A 22,644-nucleotide genomic window follows, 5' to 3' on the forward strand; every position below is an offset into this window, starting at 1 on the left:
TGTTTTTATTGATACTGGGAATCACTAAAAGACCTGCATTCTGGGAGCGGAGTGCTCTGGTGGGACAGTAGGGACTAATGAGCTCTTTCAAATAGGATGGAGCTTTATCATTGAGAGCCTTATAAGTCAGCAGAAGGATTTTGAAGTCGATTCTAGATCCTACAGGAAGCCAGTGGAGAGAAGCTAAAGTGGGAGAGATGTGTTCTCTCTTCTTAACTCCCGTCAAAACCCTCGCTGCAGCGTTCTGGACCAGCTGGAGACTCTTTAGGGAGTATTTAGGACATCCTGACAGGAGAGAGTTGCAGTAGTCCAGCCGAGAAGTGATAAATGCATGCACCAGTTTTTCAGCATCACTCTGGGAAAGGATATAATGTGATGTGATCACTTTTCAAAAAAGCCTTCTGTGCATCAAAATTTGTAAAAGTATTTGTGACATTTTCTCTTGTTTTTATAGATTGTGACATGACCACTTGTTGCGTGATCTACATACAGTGTATCATTTGCATGTGGATTTTTGAGAATCTTCACTTTCTCCAGCTCCAGGCAGAGCCTTACATTGAATGCTGCATGTAAAGTGTATTTGGAAAACCGAGGTGTGTGAGCTTTCAGTGAAGTGTAATTAAGTATGAAAGAGGTTTTATATGCAGCAGAGACAGCTCTTGGCCATTGACATTAGGTTTTCAGTTGCCTATCCCATTCTGCATCTCTGGGATGCCTTGAGGGAATATATATTAATTTGGCCCAGAAGTCCACTGAGACTGAAGGATTAATTCAGTTCGTTAAAAAATATGCGTGTAAAATGCTGTGTGATGTTGTAATGCATGTGGGAGGAGGATCTACTTTTAAGATGGTGTGGAGACAATCTTTGTGTGTGTGTGTGTGTGTGGGGGGGGGGGGGGGGGGCTTATCTTACAATGACTCTGTCACCTCGAAAACATGCCGAAGCACAAGAGGTACAATGACTTGTACCTAAGGAAATTTCTATCGTGAAGGAGCTGTTAGGTGGAAAGTAAGAGCCTTGAGCAACTATCACCATAAATAATACGAGGATCTGAAAAAATATGTAAATTAAAGTCCTGTTCCAGTATGCGGTAAATCTGCGCCTCATTTTTCCATCGCTGGGGTGTAATAATTACAAAGACATATTCGTAATATGTTTGAATGGTTGAAAATTTGAATATTGGCAGTGTTTTGATGTTTTTTCTTTTATTATATCTGATGTTATTCTTACATAACTCAGTCTTGACTGCACCGCCTCCCCCGGTTTCCAGCAGCAGTCAGGCACAACCCATAGCGCTTGTCTGAATATCACATGATCTCACGAAGCCGCTCGATACTTCCTGTATTGACTGCTAGTTAAACCAACTCATATTCAGATAGCCGTAGTGACTACGACGAGTGTCTCATCCAAGATGCTGGCCCTCATAAACAGGCTTCTGGACTGGTTTCGCTCCCTCTTCTGGAAAGAGGAGATGGAACTGACGTTAGTGGGACTACAGTACTCCGGGAAAACCACATTCGTCAATGTGATTGCTGTAAGTTGCTAACGGTACCCGTGTGGGCCTAAGCTTTTATCTTGAAGTGGGTTATACCGAAATTAAATTAAAACAAAAGCTATGGTAATTTTTCTAAAATATTGTGGACGTGGATTGTGTCGTGGACACAAGGTTAATAGCATATTCTGTGTGTTTTTGTTTGCAAGCTAGAATGACGAAGTTGTTTGTATGACTATGCGCTTACTCATGAAACCGGTCATGTGAACGGAACTGTGCAACAGCTACCCCGAGTGTCAACAATGACGACACGCAAGGTAAAGTTGTAAACGGTCTGTCTTATGGTGTAGGGTACTAAAGCAGACGAGGCCTGTTACCATGACTACTACAGGCTTGCTGTGAATCGCTGTATAAAAATGAAATGATTTGATGAATAGAACATAGATTTGCTAGAATATCATATTTTATGCACGTGAGTCCACTTGGCTCCTGTGAATACTAGATTCCAACAGCAATATGTTGACTCCAGATTTGAAAGTCACACGTCTAGGCGTCTAACAAGGTCATAATAATATGTGATTATTTCCCTCTTTGGTGGCCTTTTTCTCTGCTATATCCACCTTGCTCAGTCTGAACACACCAAACACAAATCTAATCATTTTTTCCCACTGGCTTGAGAATTGTGCAATCTTTGTTTCATTCAAAATTTACTTATAATGTATGTCATCGTCAGTGTTGACATTTGGATAGCTGTGGCACAGTTATGTTCACATGACTGGAATGGCTTAGACAATGGTTGTAAGCAGAAAATTGACTTGACAAGGGCAGCATGGTGGTGCAGTGGTTGGCACTGTCACCTAACAGCAAGAAGGTTCAGGGTTCAAGTCCTGGCTTGGGCACGGGATCTTTCTGTGTGGAGTTTGCATGTTCTCTCCGGGCACTTCGGCTTCCTCCCACAGTCTAAAGACATGCAAATGAAAACGAGGCTAATTGAATACTCTAAATTGACCGTAGGTATGATTGTTAGGGTGAATGGTTGTCTGTCTGTATGTTGGCCCTGCGATGAACTGGTGACCTGTCCAGGGTGTACCCTGCCTCACGCCCAAAACCTGCTGGGACAAACCTCCCGCAACCCTTAACAGGAATAAGCGGAACAAAATGGATGGATGGATGGATTGCGTGCTGCTGCACTGATGGCATTATCTTTACAATATGCATGCATTTAAGAGCAAGTTCAATACAGATTTGATGCTTTGAGCAGCAAGAAATGACCACTGTTGTCAATTAGATATTAATTTACTCCGACCCCTGAAACCAAAATGATTCACATCCACTGTGCTTTTCTTGTGACTGTTGAATAAGATTAACCTGTTAGGGCTGAAATTCAGTGACACAAAAGATAAAGACTTTTCATTTGATTCAAGATAGAAAACTGAGGGGTACACGTGTTTTTGCTATATTTCTATGCCTACTGTTTCTCTTGGTGTGTGTGACATGTAAAGCAGTGGTTGGCAATCAGCATCCTATGCACCAAAACTGGCCCCCCAGCAATGACATCTGGCCTTTCAGATTATTTTGAAAATCGGACTTAAAATGATTCGTTTTATTTCTCTGCTCATCTACAAAACCAAAACCAAAAAAAAACTAAAAAATTCCGGGTGATTTAAAACTCAAAAGCACAGAATGAGATTCAAAACATTAAGTAGTTTGGAATGGGTCAGGGTGTCTGGTTTGAAAGCCATTTGGCAGCGCCTTTGTGTGGTGGATAGCAAACCTTGTACAAAGAGGGACCAGTTTCCCTGAAGTAATGACACCATCCCTTAACTTGTCAGTAGCCAGGTCCTCCAAAACTGTCAGCTCTACCTGTCAGTCAGTTGCCTGTTGTGCTGCTTTCAGCGACCCACTGATAACTATATGTTGAGATGTGACATTTTGTACTGGGATATTGATCCACTGTTCGTAGCTTGCTGCCAGTGCTTAAATTTTGCGCATTTGTGCTTCTTTGCTATGCTGATGAACAGACACAGTCTGTCATGTTGTGATATTTCTATCTTCTGTTGTTAATTTCAAACTCGTAAACACCGGAAAGTATTGCAGGAGTCACCACTTGCTCTCTTTAAGAGCTTATGTCTCGTCCATCAGCTGATCTCTTTATCACTCTCTCCTCATCAAACAATAAACCAGAAAGATCATTCAAAACACCACAGTAGTTCATTAAGGCTTTAAATATCAGTGATAGACATGAATGGCTGTGTTGATCAACACCATCCACAGTAATAATAATCATGTTTAACCTTGGACAGATTGAGCAACATGGAACCAGATAGGATGAATATAGTTGTCTTTCCACTCTTCTTCTATTTTTTTGTCTAATTTCTACAGCTTACCCTGTTAAGGGTCGTAGGGGGCTGGAGACTATCCCAGCTGCCTTTTGGTGAGAGGCGGGGTTCACCAGTCACCAGTCCGTCACAGGACCAGCACAGACCGACAGACAACCATTCACACTCAGCCACATCTATGGTCAATTTAGAGTATCTGATTAACCTAGTCCCCTCTTGCATGAGAGGAAGTCAGAGTAACTGGAGAAAACCCGCACAGGGAGAACACGCAAACTCTTCACAGAAGATGCCGTGCTTGAGCTGTCGAACCATCTTGCTTGTGAGGCATCAGTGCTAACCACTGGACCACTATGGTGCCCTCCACTCTTCTTTAAATGGCTTTTGACTGTCAACTTTCCCCTTCAGACCTTTTAATAGTGAAATATTTCTCTTGTTTATCACCATTGTTCTCTTAACAGTATTTTATCAATCAATTTACCATTTTAGCCTTTGATTAAGCCTATTTTGTTAATCCAACTTCCTGGCCTGCCATCTAATGGCTTAAAAAATGGCAAAAGGCCAAACTTAATTGCCAACCTCTGATGTAAAGCAATGTACAGTATCATCTGTTCAAAGACATTTTATGTTTTTCTCCTGTAGTCAGGCCAGTTCAGTGAAGACATGATTCCCACAGTCGGTTTCAACATGCGGAAGGTCACTAAAGGCAATGTGACAATAAAGGTAGGCCTGCAGCACCATGCTTCCACTGTGAAACCAAAGTCTGTTTCAAATGGATCAGTGCCAGCTGGATTTTTGTCTGTTTATTTCATAAAGTTAACAAAATGTGTTTACTCCATTCAGATATGGGACATAGGTGGACAGCCCCGCTTCAGAAGCATGTGGGAGCGCTACTGTAGAGGAGTCAATGCTATTGTGTAAGTTTGTGGAGCTGGGCGGATGGATTCTTAACTGCAGATTTGCTATTAAACTTATAAAGGTCACTACAAACTAGAGAAGGAACAGAAATCTGACACATAATTAATGCAGTGCTTTTGATCTTTCCTATCAAAATTAGATGTTTGAGTAAAAAAATTTCATTTTCAATCATAATGATACTTTGTTGTGCTGTAGCCAACAGACAAACTGAGTACAGTTAAGTAATTATTATTTGTCATCTTTAACAGTGGTGCTTTTGGAGATGGAGAGATACTGTATAATGCTGTGAAACTGAAATAACCATTGCACTCGCATTCCATGTGGCAACAAAAACCACAGACTCAGTTGAAGCTTTAAAATTCTTCAAGACTTTGATCTTCAATGTTGTACTATGGATTAGCTAAAACCCTTAAGGACTTTTTTTAATTTCAAAAGTGAAATTTTTTATAAAAAAAAAAGGGACCCGTAATGAGAAGATGTATAGCATTTTCATACATCCGCACTCATTTGGCTAATCTTTATGGGTCTTTAGACAGTGGTCAAAATGCAGACAACAATGGGCTTAAGAAACCTTTTTAGTTCCTGGACAAAAAGTTTCTGGGGGTTCAAAAAGGGTCTTCCGTTGATACCATTAACCAATAAATTGCTATTTTGCAATGGAGGTACAAGGGTGTCTTGGTTCAATCTCTGGCTTGTTTAAAACTTGTCTTAACTCACCTTGTTAACTACATTATATTTTTGAAAATATTCATGATTTTTTCCCCACTTTAACCTTGCAAGAGAGGTTTTTTTTTTTTTTAGACATGCATTGGCATAGGGATGTGCTATCCAGAATGTCCTTCTAGTTTTGTGAATGTTATTGACTTGGGTACAACCAAATTCTTTTTCCTTGACAGTTACATGGTGGATGCAGCAGACCGAGAGAAGATAGAAGCTTCCAGAAATGAATTGCACAACCTCCTGGACAAACCACAATTACAAGGAATTCCTGTAAGCATCTGATTGTGCTCTGTGGACCCCAAGGTCACAATGTTACTACCTCGTCTTTGTTCAAGACAGTGATTCTGAGGTCCAGTGACTCCATGATGTTGGTGGGGTGTCATTTTCCATGGTGAGTGTGTGACAGAATAGCAAAGCACTTGTTGAAGCAGAGTGGGGTTCCTGGCACAACTTCATTCTCTTCGAAGGTGCATGAAGAAAGAAAGAAAAAAATTGTGGTCAAAAAGCTCTGGAAGCACTTCCAATGTTGTGCACTTGTCACAAACAGTGACTGGAATTAATCTGAGATTAAACTGCAAACACTGCAGTTATTGATGCGGTAATGAGTAAGGTTAACCATGCTAAATCATTGAAGCTCTGCGTAGATTTTTAATGAAGTATCCATGATGACAGGAACATTTATTTTAATGGATTTGACATGTTCACCAGATGCTGTGACTTAACAATATCCTAGCAGTTTGTTCTATCAAGTGAAGAAGAGTTATTTTGGAGGAAAAGAGGATTTTGTGTTGGCTGAAGTGGTGGCAGGGAACCCCCCAATGGGACCTGGAACCCCCCCCCAAAATTCAAGTTAATTGTCCATCCATCCATCCATCCATTTTCTACCGCTTATCCTGTTAAGGGTCGTGAGGGGTGTGGGACCCAGCTGCCTTCAGGCGAGAGACGGGGTTCACCCTGGATGGGTTGACAGTCCATCGCAGGGCCAACATATATAGACAGACAACCATTTGCTCTCACAGCCACATCTATGGTCTATTTAGAGTATCGGGTTAACCTAGTCCCCTCTTGCATATCTTGGGACTGTGGGAGGAAGCCGGAGTACCTGCAGAGAACCCACGCAGGCACAGGGAGAACATGCGAACTCCGCACAGAAAGACCCCATGCTCAAGCTGGGGCTCGAAACCCAGAACCTTCTTGCTGTGAGGCGACAGTGCTAACCACTGCACTACCGTGCCTCCCCCTAGTTAATTGTATTTTATCTTATTGTTTTTTATATATTGTGCCATATCACAACAGAAGTCATTTAAGGTCACTTTTCCCTTAGAATGGGTCTAGATCTTGTTCTTTATTAAAAGACTAACTAACTAGACTTCTGTTATTAATCCAACTTATGCAAAGGCACTTCATTTGACTGTCTTCATAGCTGCATAGCTGAACACACACATATTCTTCTCTGTCAGTTTTGCAAAGACTCTGCCTCTACGTGCATTGCATATATACAAACTTGTGCATGTACCGACAACCAGACAGTGAATGTCAAGAACATGTCACATCAACCTCAACCACCTGAAAAATATCTGCGTCTTTTTTAAATGCATTCAAGTGCAATGAAGGACTGGTGAGGAGGCTACCAGTAGCTCTGCTGCTAATCACAGCCAGAGTAGCTCTTCTGCTGCTGGTTCAAACAGAGAACAGAGTGGTTGCTCACCTACTGTATCCCCTCCTGCCGACAAGTAGCACTTGTTGAGTCACCATAGGATGACAGGTTTAGACCCAACTTGGCTGTCAGAGAGGAAATATTCCTCCTGATGGTACAAGACTGATCTTGGTAAGTAAGTAAGATAATAATAAATAAAGTTAGTTAGGAAATGATAAATAAATAAAAGTAAGTATGTTGGTAGATAGCTTATTATTATCGCTAGATCATTATTATTTACTAAAACCTTAAGACTATAGATATGATTCCTTTAACTGACTGCCTTTCTCTTATTTTTCAGGTTTTAGTCCTGGGTAACAAACGAGACCTATCCAATGCACTTGATGAGAAGCAGCTCATTGAAAAGATGTGAGACACTCAGACACTTAGATTATTTGTTTTTGCACATAAATCTGTCCTAAATTATAAACCGAAGCTAATGGATGCAAAATTGTATGTGTCCTTTTCAATCACTGCTACGGCTTTTAGATGTAAGGTAGTTTTTACTAATGAAGATGAATCCATGTTTGGTGTTGGTCTTAAGGCTGGATAATACTACATGAATTAAGCTAGGTTTTGGCTTGATTGCATGTGTCACAGATGGCCGTCATGCAGCAGTATGAATGATGTGAATGACAAATATTATAACAGTATGACATAATACACAATTCATCCAAGATGTACCACGACCTCAATTTAACAAGGCGAGCAAGTTAGAAATTTTCACATTTGCCTTCTAGTCTGACACCAATGAAAACCACGTATATGTTGACGCTGACCAAACACAATGTTCCCCAGTGCTCATAATGGCCAACGGCACAAGGACTGATGCTGTTGCTTCAAGGTAGAGCAGTGAAACTAAACAAAAGTTTGTTGACCTGTTTAGTGCTGTCACATTCTTATCTCAAGTTCTTTGTGAAGGAAAGACAACCCATCTGTTTGTTATACAATTGTTTTTCTTTCTTTTTATTTTCTGAATGCAAGACTGCTAGCATCACAGACAGTGCTACGGCTATATTAGTCATGATTGATACTCCATGAATCAACCCATCAACCACGTAGTACTTGTGCACCATCACAACAACTACAGATGTGCCTTGATGAAAGCGTATGATGATTTGACGAGACCATACATCTAGTGTTGCCAGTCAGTTTTCCAAACAGGAAAAGTGTTGTAGAGCATAGTCTGAAATACTGTCATTGTGAGAGACTTAAAAAAAATCATTAGAAAGATTCAGACATGACTTAATGGTCTCTTGACTCAAAAAAAGCAGCTGTAAAGTGTACCAGCCCTTTTTTTTTGGATGGAGGTTTCTATTGGAGGGATACCTGCTGGTTGACATGCGTTTGAGGATGGGTTTGAATTCCCTGGAACCAGAGTTTGAAGTCTCTTATCCACAATTGGAGGCAATCAGGTCTGGATCGATGGACCGCGGACATTCTGCATTTCCTACTATAAGTTGGTCAATGCATTAAGTCCCAATGGCTTTTTCAGAATTTTTGATATTTGTTAAGTGTTAAAGTACACAGCTACAATATTGTCTGCTCCATTTCTTTGGTGGCTGGATTTCAGTTGAATGTGAGAGGTGTGAGAAAATGGGAATGTGGACTGGCGACCAGCTCAAGAGGGGTTAATCCCTTTAGAATAGTGGCAGTTAATGGCAGTATATTAATAACTATGGTCATACATGTTGCCAGGGGAAACCAATTGGACAGGAGTCTGACTAAAAGTGTGTTAAATCATACGGTAGGTACAACAGTATTTAAGATTCATTCAAAGTGATATGAACTTTGGGTGGGGCTCTGCACCTTTTGCATTATGGCTGTCATGTGAAATGCAAAATTTTGGGGTTCTGAGACCAAATTCTTATTCATCATTATCTTCTATTAAAAGAAGGAAGCATACATCAATGACAATTATAACATGCCAAGTATTTTTGATGACATTTTCTCGCTAAGTCAGTGTCCAGTGTAGTTTGAGTAAATGTGAACCATGGTTGCGCCAACCTAACTTATTGCCAATTTTTGGGGGGGATTATTGAGCATATGGTGTATAAAGAAAATTTTGATCATACCTTCTTGTTTAAGTGGGACTTTTGGACATTTTTGGGATGAACTATACATTTATTAATGATGTTGTGTCAAACACTGTAGCTGATCCCTATTCAGAATTCGTGGTTTGTGGCTATATTGCGGAAACAATTTTCACAAATTGGCCAAATGATGTAGTTGTTCAGGCATTGTTTAGATAATTCATTGCAAATAAACCACAACAAAAAAAGTAGTATGGGGCAATCATTCAAAAATTTCCTAAAGACAGCTATGAACCTACCCAAGCTGTTTCTCCTTGCATTGTTTCTATTGCTGTTCACAGTGAATCACATCAATTTCATAATTGTAACAGCCATCTGGATAATGTTATAGACCTAGGCATGACAGAATTTCATTTTTTGACTTTACTTCCATGGATACAATATTAAACACATTGCAGTCATGGTTGATGAAGGGGGGAAAAAAGAGAGGGACTGAACTGCATCTTCAATGTGCAGTATACCCAATAAACATCTCATGGTGAAAGATTAACTTAATTTGTATCAAAGATTGACCAGGTATTCATAATTGTCAGGTTGGTGTCTGCTTATTCTGTTATATCACTAGATTAATTGGTAGTTTAGTATCTCTGCTAAGATTTCATGCTCTTAAGTGTCTTGTTTCTAATGGAAAATTTCCTGTTTGCTACTTCCCTTCAACAGGAACCTGTCTGCCATTCAGGATCGAGAAATCTGTTGCTACTCTGTCTCCTGCAAAGAGAAAGACAACATAGGTATTAGTTTAAATAAATTTTTTTTAACTGTTAGTAAACCAGAGTGCTGTTCTGTATTTTTTTATACAATGGTGTTAAAGTCCTACCCTCCCTTGCAGATATCACACTGCAGTGGCTCATTCAGCATTCAAAGTCACGGAGAAGCTGAAAGTGCAGACCTGTCAGCCCCTAATGGTCAATGGGTCCGCAGCAGTCATCCCTTCCACTGCCTCTATGAAATAAACTCAGCTCTGTCTGCTCACCAACGCCACCACCCACACCACCTAGTGCACTACCATAGCTATGTCACCCCTGTAAAGTACGACCACCACGACTATCTGGAATGTTGAAATGTTGTTTGCGCTATTGCCTGTCATTGCAGCCATGCTTTGTGTGCTCACGACAGCGTTCTTGCCACTTGACAGGAATCAAATGATATTGCCATGTACTGCTCCCTCCATTCCCACGATCAAACGTTCATCCTGTCACCTGTTAACACATGGCATTTACATGACATTGTGCAATTGTAGTTTTTAAAAATATTTTCCAAATGATGTTTGCTTGTGCTTATGCCTTCTGTTACTGATAAACTAAACAATTTAGCCTTTATTTCATTTACAGCATATGGAAGTATCCATTTTATGTTGTGACTTCGATTCTAGTTTACATACCGAATGATATTAGGTGAACAGTGAGTAGTTGTTGTGTCTTAGGGGAAATCCAAAAAAGCCAGTAGAGTTTCAAGTGCCTTCTGCTGAGTGAGTGTTCTTACAGAATGTAACGTTTAACCCAATTATAACAGTCCGGACAGGGCAGAAGTCCCTTGATTTTGTAACCCTTGACAATCTTACAGCACGTTGTGTAATGACAAACACACTCCACTGATTGAGGAAAGACAGTGCAGTACTAAACACAAAAAAATTATCTTAACATTACATTGGGTGGTGGGTAATTTTGTTTCCCTTGAAGTTTTTTGTTTTTGAAATGCAAGCAAACTATTTGCATGATAAACTCAGGCTGTTGAAGGATTTGAACTATCTGAACATAGCATGGGTCTGCCCAAATATCTGCTTCGCAATCCCTTTTTTGCTCAGTTTGGCGAATGTCATGCTGTCATGATGACTGAGTGTACAGTGAAAGTGAGACAATACATAGATTCAAAGCACTGGATGCTTGATGTAAGATGACATGATGTCTGATCCAGTTTGTGAAGCTTCTAAAAACATGGCACTTATTTTGAGTGCAAGGTAAGTGTTTTGTCAACCATGGTTCTCTGATGAATACTTTAATCATGCATATTAATCTGCTCTGTGAATGGCCAGTGCATTTTATTGTCTCTATTCTTCTTTAGTATGTTGGCCTGCAGGGCTTCCACTTCATTTCACCACATTGTTGTCCACAAATCTGTTGTCTCACATGTCCTGTGTCAATTGGCATTCATTGTAGTAAATATATATTGTTGGGACCATAGCAGCAGTGAGGGGCTGCAAACTTGGGGACTGTGGGGAAAGCTTAACCTGTGTAATATTATAGCCTCTTTGCAATTTGTATGTGCATGTGCTAAACGTATTCACATTCAATTGCAGACTTTGTAAATAAGAAGTTTGAATTTTTATTCCAACAAATGCTCCTGTAGGTGTCATGCATTATTTCCATGTGATTGCTAATAAATTTGTTTTTATTTTTAAGGATTAAGAGCCTGCCATTTAAATTTATTTGAAATGCGTTGCCACTAGGGGGAAGTAGAGGACTTTGCATGATCAAATAAAGTCTCCACAGCTTCCTGTTATAAGATTGTGCTGGCAATATCATAAACCTGTTGTTCAAGTCTGGATCACAGTGTACTTGAGGTCTTAGGCAAATTTAGCATCATGCCTACTAACCTTTGAGGATTAATATGCTTTCTGATAAGCAGGTGGTGCTACTTACATGTCCCTTAATGATAAAACACTGAGTTGTCTTATTATTTTTGAATTTTTGGACTGAAAATAACTAAATTGTCAGAAGAACTTACATCTTGTGGCCAAAAACAAAAGTTGTTTCTCTGTGTGCCCACTACCGGATCTGAACTGTAAAAGAATTAAAGTTAAGGGCGTTACATTGGATTTATGAAACCTACCAAAGACCATCACCATTGTCTCTACTTTGAATGATAGCCTCATCTCCTTATCCTTGAGACAATATGAAATTGTGTGACTATGGCAACTACCTATAAAAGCATCCAAATACAGATGCCTCCTCTTGCCTGGAAAACCTCAGCCTGTTCTGAGTGACAAGAGATGGTAAAGGTCATTGTTTGATCTCATAGATCCTGTCAAATTCCTTTGTCTATAAACATACAGAATACTCCACATTTCTGGCTCTCTTGAAATGTTCCTGTGCTTAAGTAAAATTACAAGAGGCAACCTATATTTCCAGTGTAGAAATAATATTCACTATTGCTTTGGAGTATGAAGTTCCCAAATGTTGGCTGCCATTGAAAAAGTTAAACGTTGCATATCTGCTGTACAAGGAAAAATGCAATAAAATGTGGATAGAAATACTGGATGAAGCAAAATTAAATAAAAATATGTATGACCTTTATTTTATATATTTATATTTTATATTTCAGTATAGTCAGGTGGCATGGTGGGTGCAGTAGTTAGCACTGTCGCTTCACAGCAAGAAGGTTCCAGGTTTGAGTCCTGGCTCGGGCACGGGACCTTTCTGTGTGGAGTTTGCATGTTCTCCCCGTGCCTGTGTGGGTTCTCTCCGGGTACTCTGGCTTCCTCCCACCATACAAAGACATGCAATTGGCGACTAGGCTGATTGGATTCTCTAAATTGACCGTATGTATGACTGTGAGTGTGAATGGTTGTTTGTCTTTGTATGTTGTCCAGGGTGTACCCGCGTCTCGCCCGTTGATGATAGGCTCCAGCCCCCGCGACCCTTAATGTAGGAATAAGTGGAAGACAATGGATGGATGGATGGACATCCAGTAATACCAGATGTATTGCTTTATAGTCTCTCACTCATGTGTCTTGTAACCTTAAAAAAAAATTGCTGTATTTTTGCTCTATATAGGAAAAAAATATACAGAATAAGATTAAATGAAAAGAGGTTTGTCCAATATTTGTATTATTCTCCCTTACCCCCTGGAGTCCTGAGGTCTAATGGATGAAGTGCTGAATTTTTACGGTATTGTATAGGAACAAATGTTGAATTCTATAATATGTGATATGCCTTTTGTACTGAATATTGATATAAAATATCATAGGCATTAACATAAAAACGTGTGCCCTATACTTACAATCTAGTAATAAGATACGGTCCTGATCTTGAGTCACTGGGTCCTAGATATGGGGGGGGGGGGGAACCAAAAAGTTTTCTTTCTTTGAAAAATGCATTTTTCACTAAAATATTCATATAAAATGTTATGCATGTTAAAATGTCCTATACTTGCTTTGTTATACTAATATCTGGGAATGATGTGAAGGTTTTGCAGTCTGACATTTAATTCAGTAGTCCAGTGACTAAAATGATTATGAAATATATTTTTTCATGAATTATACTGCACAGTGAATATTTCAACTACTAAGATAAGATAAGATAATCCTTAATTGTCTGTTATACAGGTGTTACAGAAAAATTGTCTTTGACATTGCTCCAGTCACAAATTAACATTCACACAGACATAAAAAAAGACAAGGCATGGGTTTTGAATTATCAGGTGGTGATCCCTGGTGGTGTTCATTTTGAGCTGCTCAGTAAGGCTATTGTAGAGGGGATGAAGGATTTCTTGTAGATGTTTTTAAGAGTCAGTGGTACATTGAAACACCTGCATGATGGTAGCAGTTGGAAGGAGCAATGGAGGAGTGAGAGGGGTTCTCTGTGATCAGGTTGGCTTTCCTGATCACTGCATGGCTATACAGCTCAGATAGGGGGAGTTGAGGGGAGCCAATTATTTTGGCAGCCTGATTTACTATGCATGTGAGACTAGTTGTGTGTTTGGTGGTGTGTTGGTCGTACCAGGAAGTGATATTAAAAGTGAGAAGTGATTCAATAAGTGAGAGGTAATCCAAAGTTAGAATGTCTTTGCTGACCTGAAATGCTGAGTTTCCTGAGAAATGGAGGTGTTGTTGTGCTTATGTTGTATCTGTGTGTTTTGAGAATGACAGGTAAGTGTCCATTTCTATGCCCAGGTATCTAAAAACCTGCACTTGTTCCACTGTCTGGCCCTGGATGGTAAGTGGCGGGAAGAGAAGTGATGCCTTGTCTCTGCCCCCAAAGCATAGCTCCTTGGTCAAACTAAGGCAATGTCATCAGCATATTTAAAAAGTGCCATACCTTCACTGTAACACAGGATGTTGTTGTGGACACAGAGAAGAGGATTGGGGATAAAATGCAACCCTTGGGGAGTCCAGTATTTAAATTTAGCTTAGTTGATTTAACACAATTAAAATACACCTGTTGTGGTCTGTCCAGCAGAAAACTTCACTGTTGGGTGAACCTGAAGATCAGAGAGGCTCTGTAAAGGTTTACCAATGCTCACAGTGTTAAAGGCTGAAGAAAAGTCCATGAATAAAATCTTAATGGGTGGATGTGTTGAGTCCAAGTTATGGGCAATAGTGTCTAAAAGTGAGAGGCTTGCATCCTCCACGCCACATCTTGCCCTGTAGGTAAACTGGGCAGAGTCATAGAGCAGCCCCCCATGACCCTTAATAGGAACAAGTGTAAGAAAATGGATGGATGGTTAGCCGTTCGAAACCTGGCAGTCTTACGATTAAGTGGCACCCAAACATGTTGAATAAAGTTACTTGCCGGAGCTGTGTTAGAATGTTGCTAGACACACAGCATTCAAAGGAAAATACCGACATACCAATTTTGTATTCCCAATGCTGTCATAGCCTGAACTTTAAAACAGATGGCTTTTCAATAAGTCAGTAAGTATCCATAAATGTGAAAAATTAAAGAAAGCAAAGACATCACACACAAGCCAATCAGTGCCTGGGTGTTTGAGCTACAGCACTGAAACACCAGTCAGGCATCAGTTTACAGAACAGACCATGGGTATGGTGTCAAGTTTGGTAGGCACCAACAAGGCGCCTGCGTACTTGCTGTGAATAAAGTTAGCTTAGCTGTACAAAGCAGTAGTAGATGCTGGTGAAGCGAGAGTGAGAGAAAAGATGGTCAGTAAGTGATTTTCAGCAGAGGAAGTGATTGAAATAGTGCTTCAGATGTCCGACTCAGACACTTGGACACTCGGACAAGGAGCCTGCGGTTGACTGTGAAGACATCGAGCAATTTTTTGCGGGAGTGGACCCAGACATAGAGCTGTACTGACTGATCCAGTTGTACCCCATGCACATTCATGTACAAATGATGACAAATAGGCATTTTATTGTTTACTTCTCTTTACTTATGCCAGCCAGTCAGCAGCCTAATTTGCACAAGGAATGTGTGAATTAGCTGCGTGAAAGGGGGGATTGGCACGTTTATCTACAGTAAGTCAGAGTGTGTGAGTGGGATAGAGAGGGTGGAATAGCCTCACATAAGCCACGCAGTTATTACTGTCAGTCATATTCAATTTCAATTCAGAATACAGAACAATTTATGAACACTTTTACAGTGATGTATATAGTTTTTTGATGTTGCTGATGATGATTTGCTCTATTGTTCACTCTTGGTTCTATTATTGTTATATATTGTTATTGTTGCACTATGAGCTGCCTGCATGCTCCAGCAAAACCAAGATTGTGTTTGTTAGGCAAAGGGATCTTGTTTTATTGTGTTTGGATATCCAGATGTCCTTTTGGAGTCTCAAAAATGGGACCAAGGACAATGCTTAGGACTTTATGTGTACCAAACACTGTATACAGGTAATTTTTTTTGACATTTTGACTTCAGATTTGGACTGTATGAAGTCAGGACCTGGGTCTGTGGACTGGTGATGCCTGTTCACCCCTAGAAGGTCATGGACCTAGTTTTTCCTAGTCAACATTCAGACAAATTAGTTGGGCAGAACATAAAACCTTTTATTCTAACCACTGTATCTCTTTGTCAGTAAATCACAGAATCAAATGGACACTTCTGCAAGACACCTGAGAATGTTACCTTTCCAAAGAGACCAAGAACACACCTGAGTCTTGAACGATGCGGTAATTGTGACGCTTTACATGTTAGCATGGCGTTAAAAAAACAAAACAAAACAACACTGAAAAATGCAGTGATCCTTAAGGGGTATCCAGTTGTTTATATATCAGACACACAGACAACGGTAGTGACAACTGTTTAACATTCACTTTAACAATTAAAAACTCTGACCATACACATTTGATCTAATGTTGTAAGACAAGTTCAAATTAGCGTCTCCAGATCCTTTTTTTTTAATAAAAATGTTTGTTTCACATATAGTGGTTAGCACTGTCACCTCAAAGCAAGAAGATTCTGAGTTCGAGCCGTGATTCGGGCACAGGGCTTTTCTCTGTGACGTTTGCATGTTTACCCTGTGCCTGCATGGGTTCTGTCTGGGTACTACAGCTTCCTCCCACAGTCCAAAGGTGTGCAAGTTAGGTTAATTGACCGTAGGTGTGGCTTTGAGTGTGAATGGCTGTTTGTCTACATGTGTTGGCCCTGCAATGGATTGGCAAGTCAGCTGGGATAGCAACCCCCCCCCCCCCGCAACCCTTGATAGATAAGTGGTATAGAAAATGGATAGAAAATGGATGGATGGATATAAATCACAGTATTTCCATGAATGGTTGAGACCACTAATCACTATCTACCCTTACCAAAAATCCAGCTTCTCCACTATACTTAATGTTTGCTTTTTCTTTTCAGTGTTTTCAACTATCACAGAACACAAATTATGCAAGGTTTAACTATGACTTTATTTTCTTTTTTAGTGTTTGTGGGAGTGCATAAAAAGCTGTGAAGGCCACAAAAATATAGTAATTCCTTTTCCACTCTGTAATCTTTCAAGTCCATTCTGTTATCCAGCCTCCTATGAGATAGCAGGTTCCCCTGTAGACGCTTTTATACCCTCAACTCCCTGCCTCAGCTCTGACACTCTTCTTTCCTCACAATCCATTAAATCCATAACTGTAGCTCCTGGGGCTCTGATCAAATAGGGTGGCTAATGTATTTTCACTGTGTTTTGATTTTTTTCCCCCCAATGGGCCCCATATTTACATATAGATTGAGTATTTATCAGTCAGTCATTTTAAAGCAGATTAGCTGTGGTCCACTTTATTAAACCATATTGGATTTATGCATATTTAATGAAAAGTTGATGTAGGGAGTGTAAATTTTGAAAATGTGTATACTTGGTGTGTGGGGGGAATACTATTAGAGGAATAACTTTGCTGGATGTTTCTGTTAGTCATTACTCATGAACAGTGTTCCACAAACATTGTGTTGTTTAAGATAGGAAATTTTCTATTTCCTATCCAGTTGTTGAAGTGTGATCTAAGTCAAACAAAGTAGAGGGGCTTCAAATAATTCATAATCTTCAGTGATGTCAAACACACAACCAGGAAAAAAAGTTCACAAGCTCATGATGAAACTGGATGCACGGAAACAGACACGGAAGATCGAATATGAAGCTTATTAGTTTGCCTGAAGGGACTATGGCAGGAAATACAGTGTCATTGAACAGGGTAATGAACAGGGATGGCCAAAAAGGAAAAGTGATGTTCCGTAACCACCATTTTATGGTATTCCCAGAAATTCCCACCGAGGTAGAGAAACAATAGAGACAATATTACAAGGTGAAGCAAGTTCAGGTGTTGCTTAGCCAATGTGTTGTCAGTCCCCTGATGAACTGAGGGGGGAGGAGTACATGGTCCAGAGAGAGATTCAGTGCTCTCTGTTGCTGTACTGTGTTCAGAGGAAAACAGGAGGATGCTGATCGCTCCTTTGTTCTCAAAGTCAAGTTAGCAACTTTGTGCAAACTTGGTGCTCCTGTGCAGGAACAATTTGAGTCAGCCAGCAGGCAGTGTTTTACGGAGCCCCTAAGGGGACATGGGGAAAAAAAAAATTAAACTTTTCAGGTGTGCACCTGAAATTTTCAAGTGCGCACTTGAAACTATTAGGTGCGCACCTAAAACTTTTAAGTGTGCACCTGAAACTCTTAGGCGCGCACCTAAAACTTTTAAGTGCGCACCTGAAATGCAAAATCACATTTGTATGTATGATAATGACAGTACAGGAGTTAGTTCGCTTGTATTTTGACCTGGGACTGCATTATAATGACATTGCTGCTTTGCTTGCAAGTCGTCATCTTTATGTTGTGTCTGAAGACATTTAAAATGAATTTTAAAGTCATGTAGTCTGTTGCGCCGCAAAGGATACACTGCTTTGGATCGTGTGGTCAGTTTCATTCAAGACTCAGGTCTGCTCCAATCACAGTGGGCGGCTCAGATTAATTTCCCTTAGTATTTTGGTTGGTTTATTGCATGTTTCCTTTTTTTGAGTGTATTATAACTTGATTTGCTTTCTTGTGTTAACGAGTTCATTTGATTGGTTTATTTGGTTGCTATGTTTTGATTGTTTCTTTGAGCCTACCACTTGTGTACTCACCTTATTAGTGAGTCTGTGGTTATGCAGCTGATTGTTGTCTTTTACCAAACAATTGAGAGAAGAGAGAGAATATTTTTATACTACAAAAATCCATGTCTGTCTGAGTGCATCTGGAAATGCGTCCCTCATCAAATTCCTGGGGCTAAAGTTCCCCCAGGTGGTGGTGTTCAAGCGTAAAAGGAATCTAGAGCTTAATCCATTCCTTCACCCCCCCCCCTTGCAATGCCACACTATTTTTGGTTTTAAATATTGCCAGAAATACTGAGACATGGATCCGCCCAGAAAACACAGCGACCCCAGCTGCACTCTCTGAGTGTGGCGAACTCAGAGTGCAGCTGGGGTAGCTGTGTTTTTAAAGACCTGCGAGTCTACCTGCGCGAGTCCATCGAGCTAGGACACCGACTACCGCTGCCGCCTGTCTGACTTAAGTTTATCGCACAATGTGTCCCACACACATCCCGGTCATTGTTGGCAATCAGAAAAAACGCACAGTCTACCGCAAACGCAATCCACAAAACCTGTCCGCACTCCCAGAAAGTGGTCCCAGCCCACACTTGGTCACGTTTGGTCTTCAGAACTGTCAGTCCGCAGTCAATAAGACAGAATTCATCAGTTCACTGATGAAACTCTCAGACATTCAGGTCCTAGCCCTGACTGAGACATGGATCTGCCCAGAAAACACAGCTACCCCAGCTACACTCTCTGAGTCCGCCACACTAAGCCACACCCCTCGCTCTACTGGACGAGGAGGCGGTGCTGGCATACTCATTCCTGAGAACTGGTCTTTTTCTGCACTACGCCCGTCGAACAGCGAGACAACATTTGAATATCATGCTTTAAGTGTCACTGCTCCCATCAAAGCATATGTTCTGGTTGTGTACCGCCCACCAGGGGGTAATCTGGATGGCTTTGTCTCTGAGATGGACATGTTACTCTCTGACATCCCTGATGATGGCACACCACTGTCATGGGAGACATGAACATTCACCTTGACAGAACTCTGGCAAACGACTTCCTGGCACTCATCTTTGCACTTGAACTAGCTCCTTCTCCTCCCACCCACAAAGCTGGTAAAGTCCTTGACTTGGTGCTGACTCGTAACTGCTCCATAACAGATGTGACAGTTACCCCACTCCACCTGTCAGACCATTTCTTTGTCAAATTTGCGGCTGCCTTTCCGCAATTGCAGACACCCACACAGACGGTTTCCTTCCGCAGAAACCTGAAGTCCCTCACAGCAGCACAGCTGTCTAATGAGGTGAACTCCGTCGTGCCTGACCACTCGCACTTCTCCTCACTTTCTGTTCATGAGGCTACAGAAACACTCTGTTCCTCTTTGGCATCCACTCTGGACAAACTCTGCCCCCTGGTGTCCAAACCAGCCAAGAAAAAACAACAACCAAGTCCATGGCTCTCTGAAGTTCTGAGAGAACAAAGACCTGGATTCAGGGCAGCAGAAAGAAAGTGGCGTGAATCCCAAGAACCCACTGACTTGTCCTTATACAAACAGAAACTTGCTTCCTTCACCTCATGCTTACAGTCCGCTAAGAAAGCCTTCTATCAGAACAATATCTGTGCCACTTCTGATTCCAGAAAACTGTTTATGGCGTTTAACTCCTTGCTTTCTCCTCCAGTTACTCAGCCTTCCACTGCGCTTACTTCAGACATGTTTGCCTCCTTTTTTACTGAAAAGGTTGCTGCAATCAGCAACCAGTTCTCTGAGCCTGACCAGTCCAGTCAGCACCAACCTGCCACTGCTGCTTCACTCTTCTCCTTTGCTCCTCTGAGCAAAGATGAGGTCTCCAGACTTCTCCTGAGCTCAAAACCTACAACTTGTCCTCTCGATCCAATACCCACCAGCATCCTGCAGACCATTTTGCCCACTATCAAACCTGCAGTCACACACATTGTCAATTCCTCCCTGGAAACTGGCATTTTTCCCTACTACTTTTAAGCAAGCCCGTGTCACCCCACTGCTCAAAAAGCCTAATCCCAACCCTGCCAAGGTTGAAAACTACAGGCCAGTATCACTTCTGCCATTCCTGTCAAAAATACTGGAGCGCTCAGTATTTAACCAGGTCTCTGAACAACAACCTACTTGACTCTTTTCAGTCTGGCTTCAGGTGTGACCACTCCACTGAGACTGCACTCCTGTCAGTCACTGAGTCACTGAGACGAGCTCGAGCTGCTGGTCAGTGCTCTGTCCTACTTCTGCTGGACCTGTCTGCTGCCTTCGACACGGTGAACCATCAGATTCTCCTCTCCACACTCTCTGAGCTCGGCATATCTGGTTCTGCCTTGTTGTGGTTCAAGTCCTACCTCACAGGCAGATCCTTCAGAGTGTCATAGCGAGGAAAGGTGTCTAGGTCACATGGCCTATCGACTGGGGTTCCTCAGGGGTCAGTGTTTGGTCCCCTTCTCTTCTCTCTGTACACCACCTCACTTGGTGCAGTGATCCGCTCCCATGGCTTCTCCTACCACTGTTATGCTGACGACACTCAGCTTTTCCTCTTTTCCACCTGATGACAGAACGGTCACAGATCGTATATCAGCGTGTCTGGCTGATATCTCCACATGGATGAAGGAACGCCACCTTCAACTGAATCTGTCTATGACTGAACTTATGGTCTTTCCAGCTTGTCCATCTGTTCAGCCTCAGGTCAGTGTCCAACTTGACTCGAGCCTACTTGTCCCCACAAACTCAGCCAGTAACCTGGGTGTCATGATTGATGACCAGCTGACCTTTAAGGTTCATGTGGCCTCAATTTCTCGGTCTTACCGTTATGCCCTCAACAACATCAGGAAGATCAGACCCTTCCTGACCCAACAGACCACACAGATTCTGGTTCAGGCTCTTGTCATCTCACACATTGACTACTGCAACTCTCTTCTGGCAGGCCTCCCTGCATGCTCATTCAAGCCTCTGCAGATGATCCAGAATGCAGCAGCATGTCTGGTCTTCAACCAGCCAAAAAGGGCACATGTCACCCCGCTGCTGGTTTCTCTTCACTGGCTTCCAGTGGCAGCCAGGATCAAATTCAAGGCACTTCTCTTGGCTTACAAAACAATCACAAGAATGGCTCCAGACTACCTGGAATCCCTGATCCAGGTCTACTCTCCTTTTCGCCCACTATGCTCTGCATGCGAAAGACGCCTGGTGCTTCCAGCCCAGCGCTGCTCCAAATCTCTAGCCAGACTCTTCTCTTCAGTTGTTCCCAAATGGTGAAACGAACTACCGAACTCTGTGCATTCTGCTGAGTCCCTTTCTACTTTTAAGAGACAATTGAAGACTCAACTGTTCAGAGAGCACCTAGGCACTTAACCTGACTCTTCTCCTCTTTGTCCTGTGGGGTAGAATAAGTCAGAGGGTCCAAGACCCAGCACTTAGTGATTATGTAGCACTAACTGTGTCGTGTGATGTTGTATGTTTGTCAAAAAAAAAAAAAAAAAAGAGGGGGGGGCGACACTTCTTCTGCCACTAGATGGCAATACCTGTGACCAAATCATAACTGAAGCACTTTTGCACTTCCTATGGGTTTTTCCTTAATTAAGTCTGAATTCTTGCTTGTGTTGTACGTCGCTTTGGACAAAAGCGTCTGCTAAATGAAATTGTAGAATTGTAGAATAAAGGTTTCCATTGAAAAGCATTCATTAAAACATCCAAATCTTTCAAACAGAGGCCTCAGCCTCACACATTACATGAATGCATGAAAAATGGTTTCTCTCAGTGCAAAAAGGACACTGACTCTCACCAGGGTTTAAAACTGAAATAAAAGAATTAACCACCACTGCCCCATGCAGAATTCTCTATTGCAAATCCTCACATTTCTTAGGTAATGGTGACTTCTGAAAAACTTGTGATTTAACTGCTCTATTTGTAAAACTGCACGCCAAGGTGTATTAACTCTTATCAAGCTTTTTTTGTTCAACACCATAACACAGTCTGTATAATTCCTTACCAGAGGCAAGGTTGGGACCAAGAAAAACTACAAGACTTGAGTAAAATGCTTGAGTCATCTACATCTGCAGACACAGTAAAACTAGAAACTGGATCAGAATCATTTGGTACAATCAAACCTGAGGAAAAATAAGAAATTCATTGCATCTTCATTAAACAAA

The 22,644-nt window shown here is 41.3% G+C and overlaps 1 protein-coding gene and 1 pseudogene across 1 annotated transcript; both read left to right on the forward strand.

The window, feature by feature from the left end:
- Positions 1-1,287: 1,287 nt before the first annotated feature.
- arl8bb (ADP-ribosylation factor-like 8Bb) lies at positions 1,288-11,661 on the forward strand. The gene is made up of 7 exons (XM_086198486.1): positions 1,288-1,535; positions 4,472-4,552; positions 4,673-4,746; positions 5,644-5,737; positions 7,465-7,532; positions 9,917-9,987; positions 10,086-11,661. The coding sequence occupies exons 1-7, from the start codon at positions 1,413-1,415 to the stop codon at positions 10,133-10,135; spliced, it is 561 nt and encodes a 186-aa protein (XP_086054612.1). The 5' UTR covers positions 1,288-1,412; the 3' UTR covers positions 10,136-11,661.
- Positions 11,662-18,965: 7,304 nt separating this feature from the next.
- On the forward strand, positions 18,966-21,847 carry LOC147267565 (uncharacterized; annotated as a pseudogene).
- Positions 21,848-22,644: the final 797 nt, after the last annotated feature.

Source organism: Aulostomus chinensis, chromosome 3 (genome assembly GCF_037954235.1).
Source record: "Aulostomus chinensis isolate RoL2024-O1b breed Wild chromosome 3, RoL_Achi_v1.0, whole genome shotgun sequence".
NCBI lineage: Eukaryota > Metazoa > Chordata > Actinopteri > Syngnathiformes > Aulostomidae > Aulostomus > Aulostomus chinensis.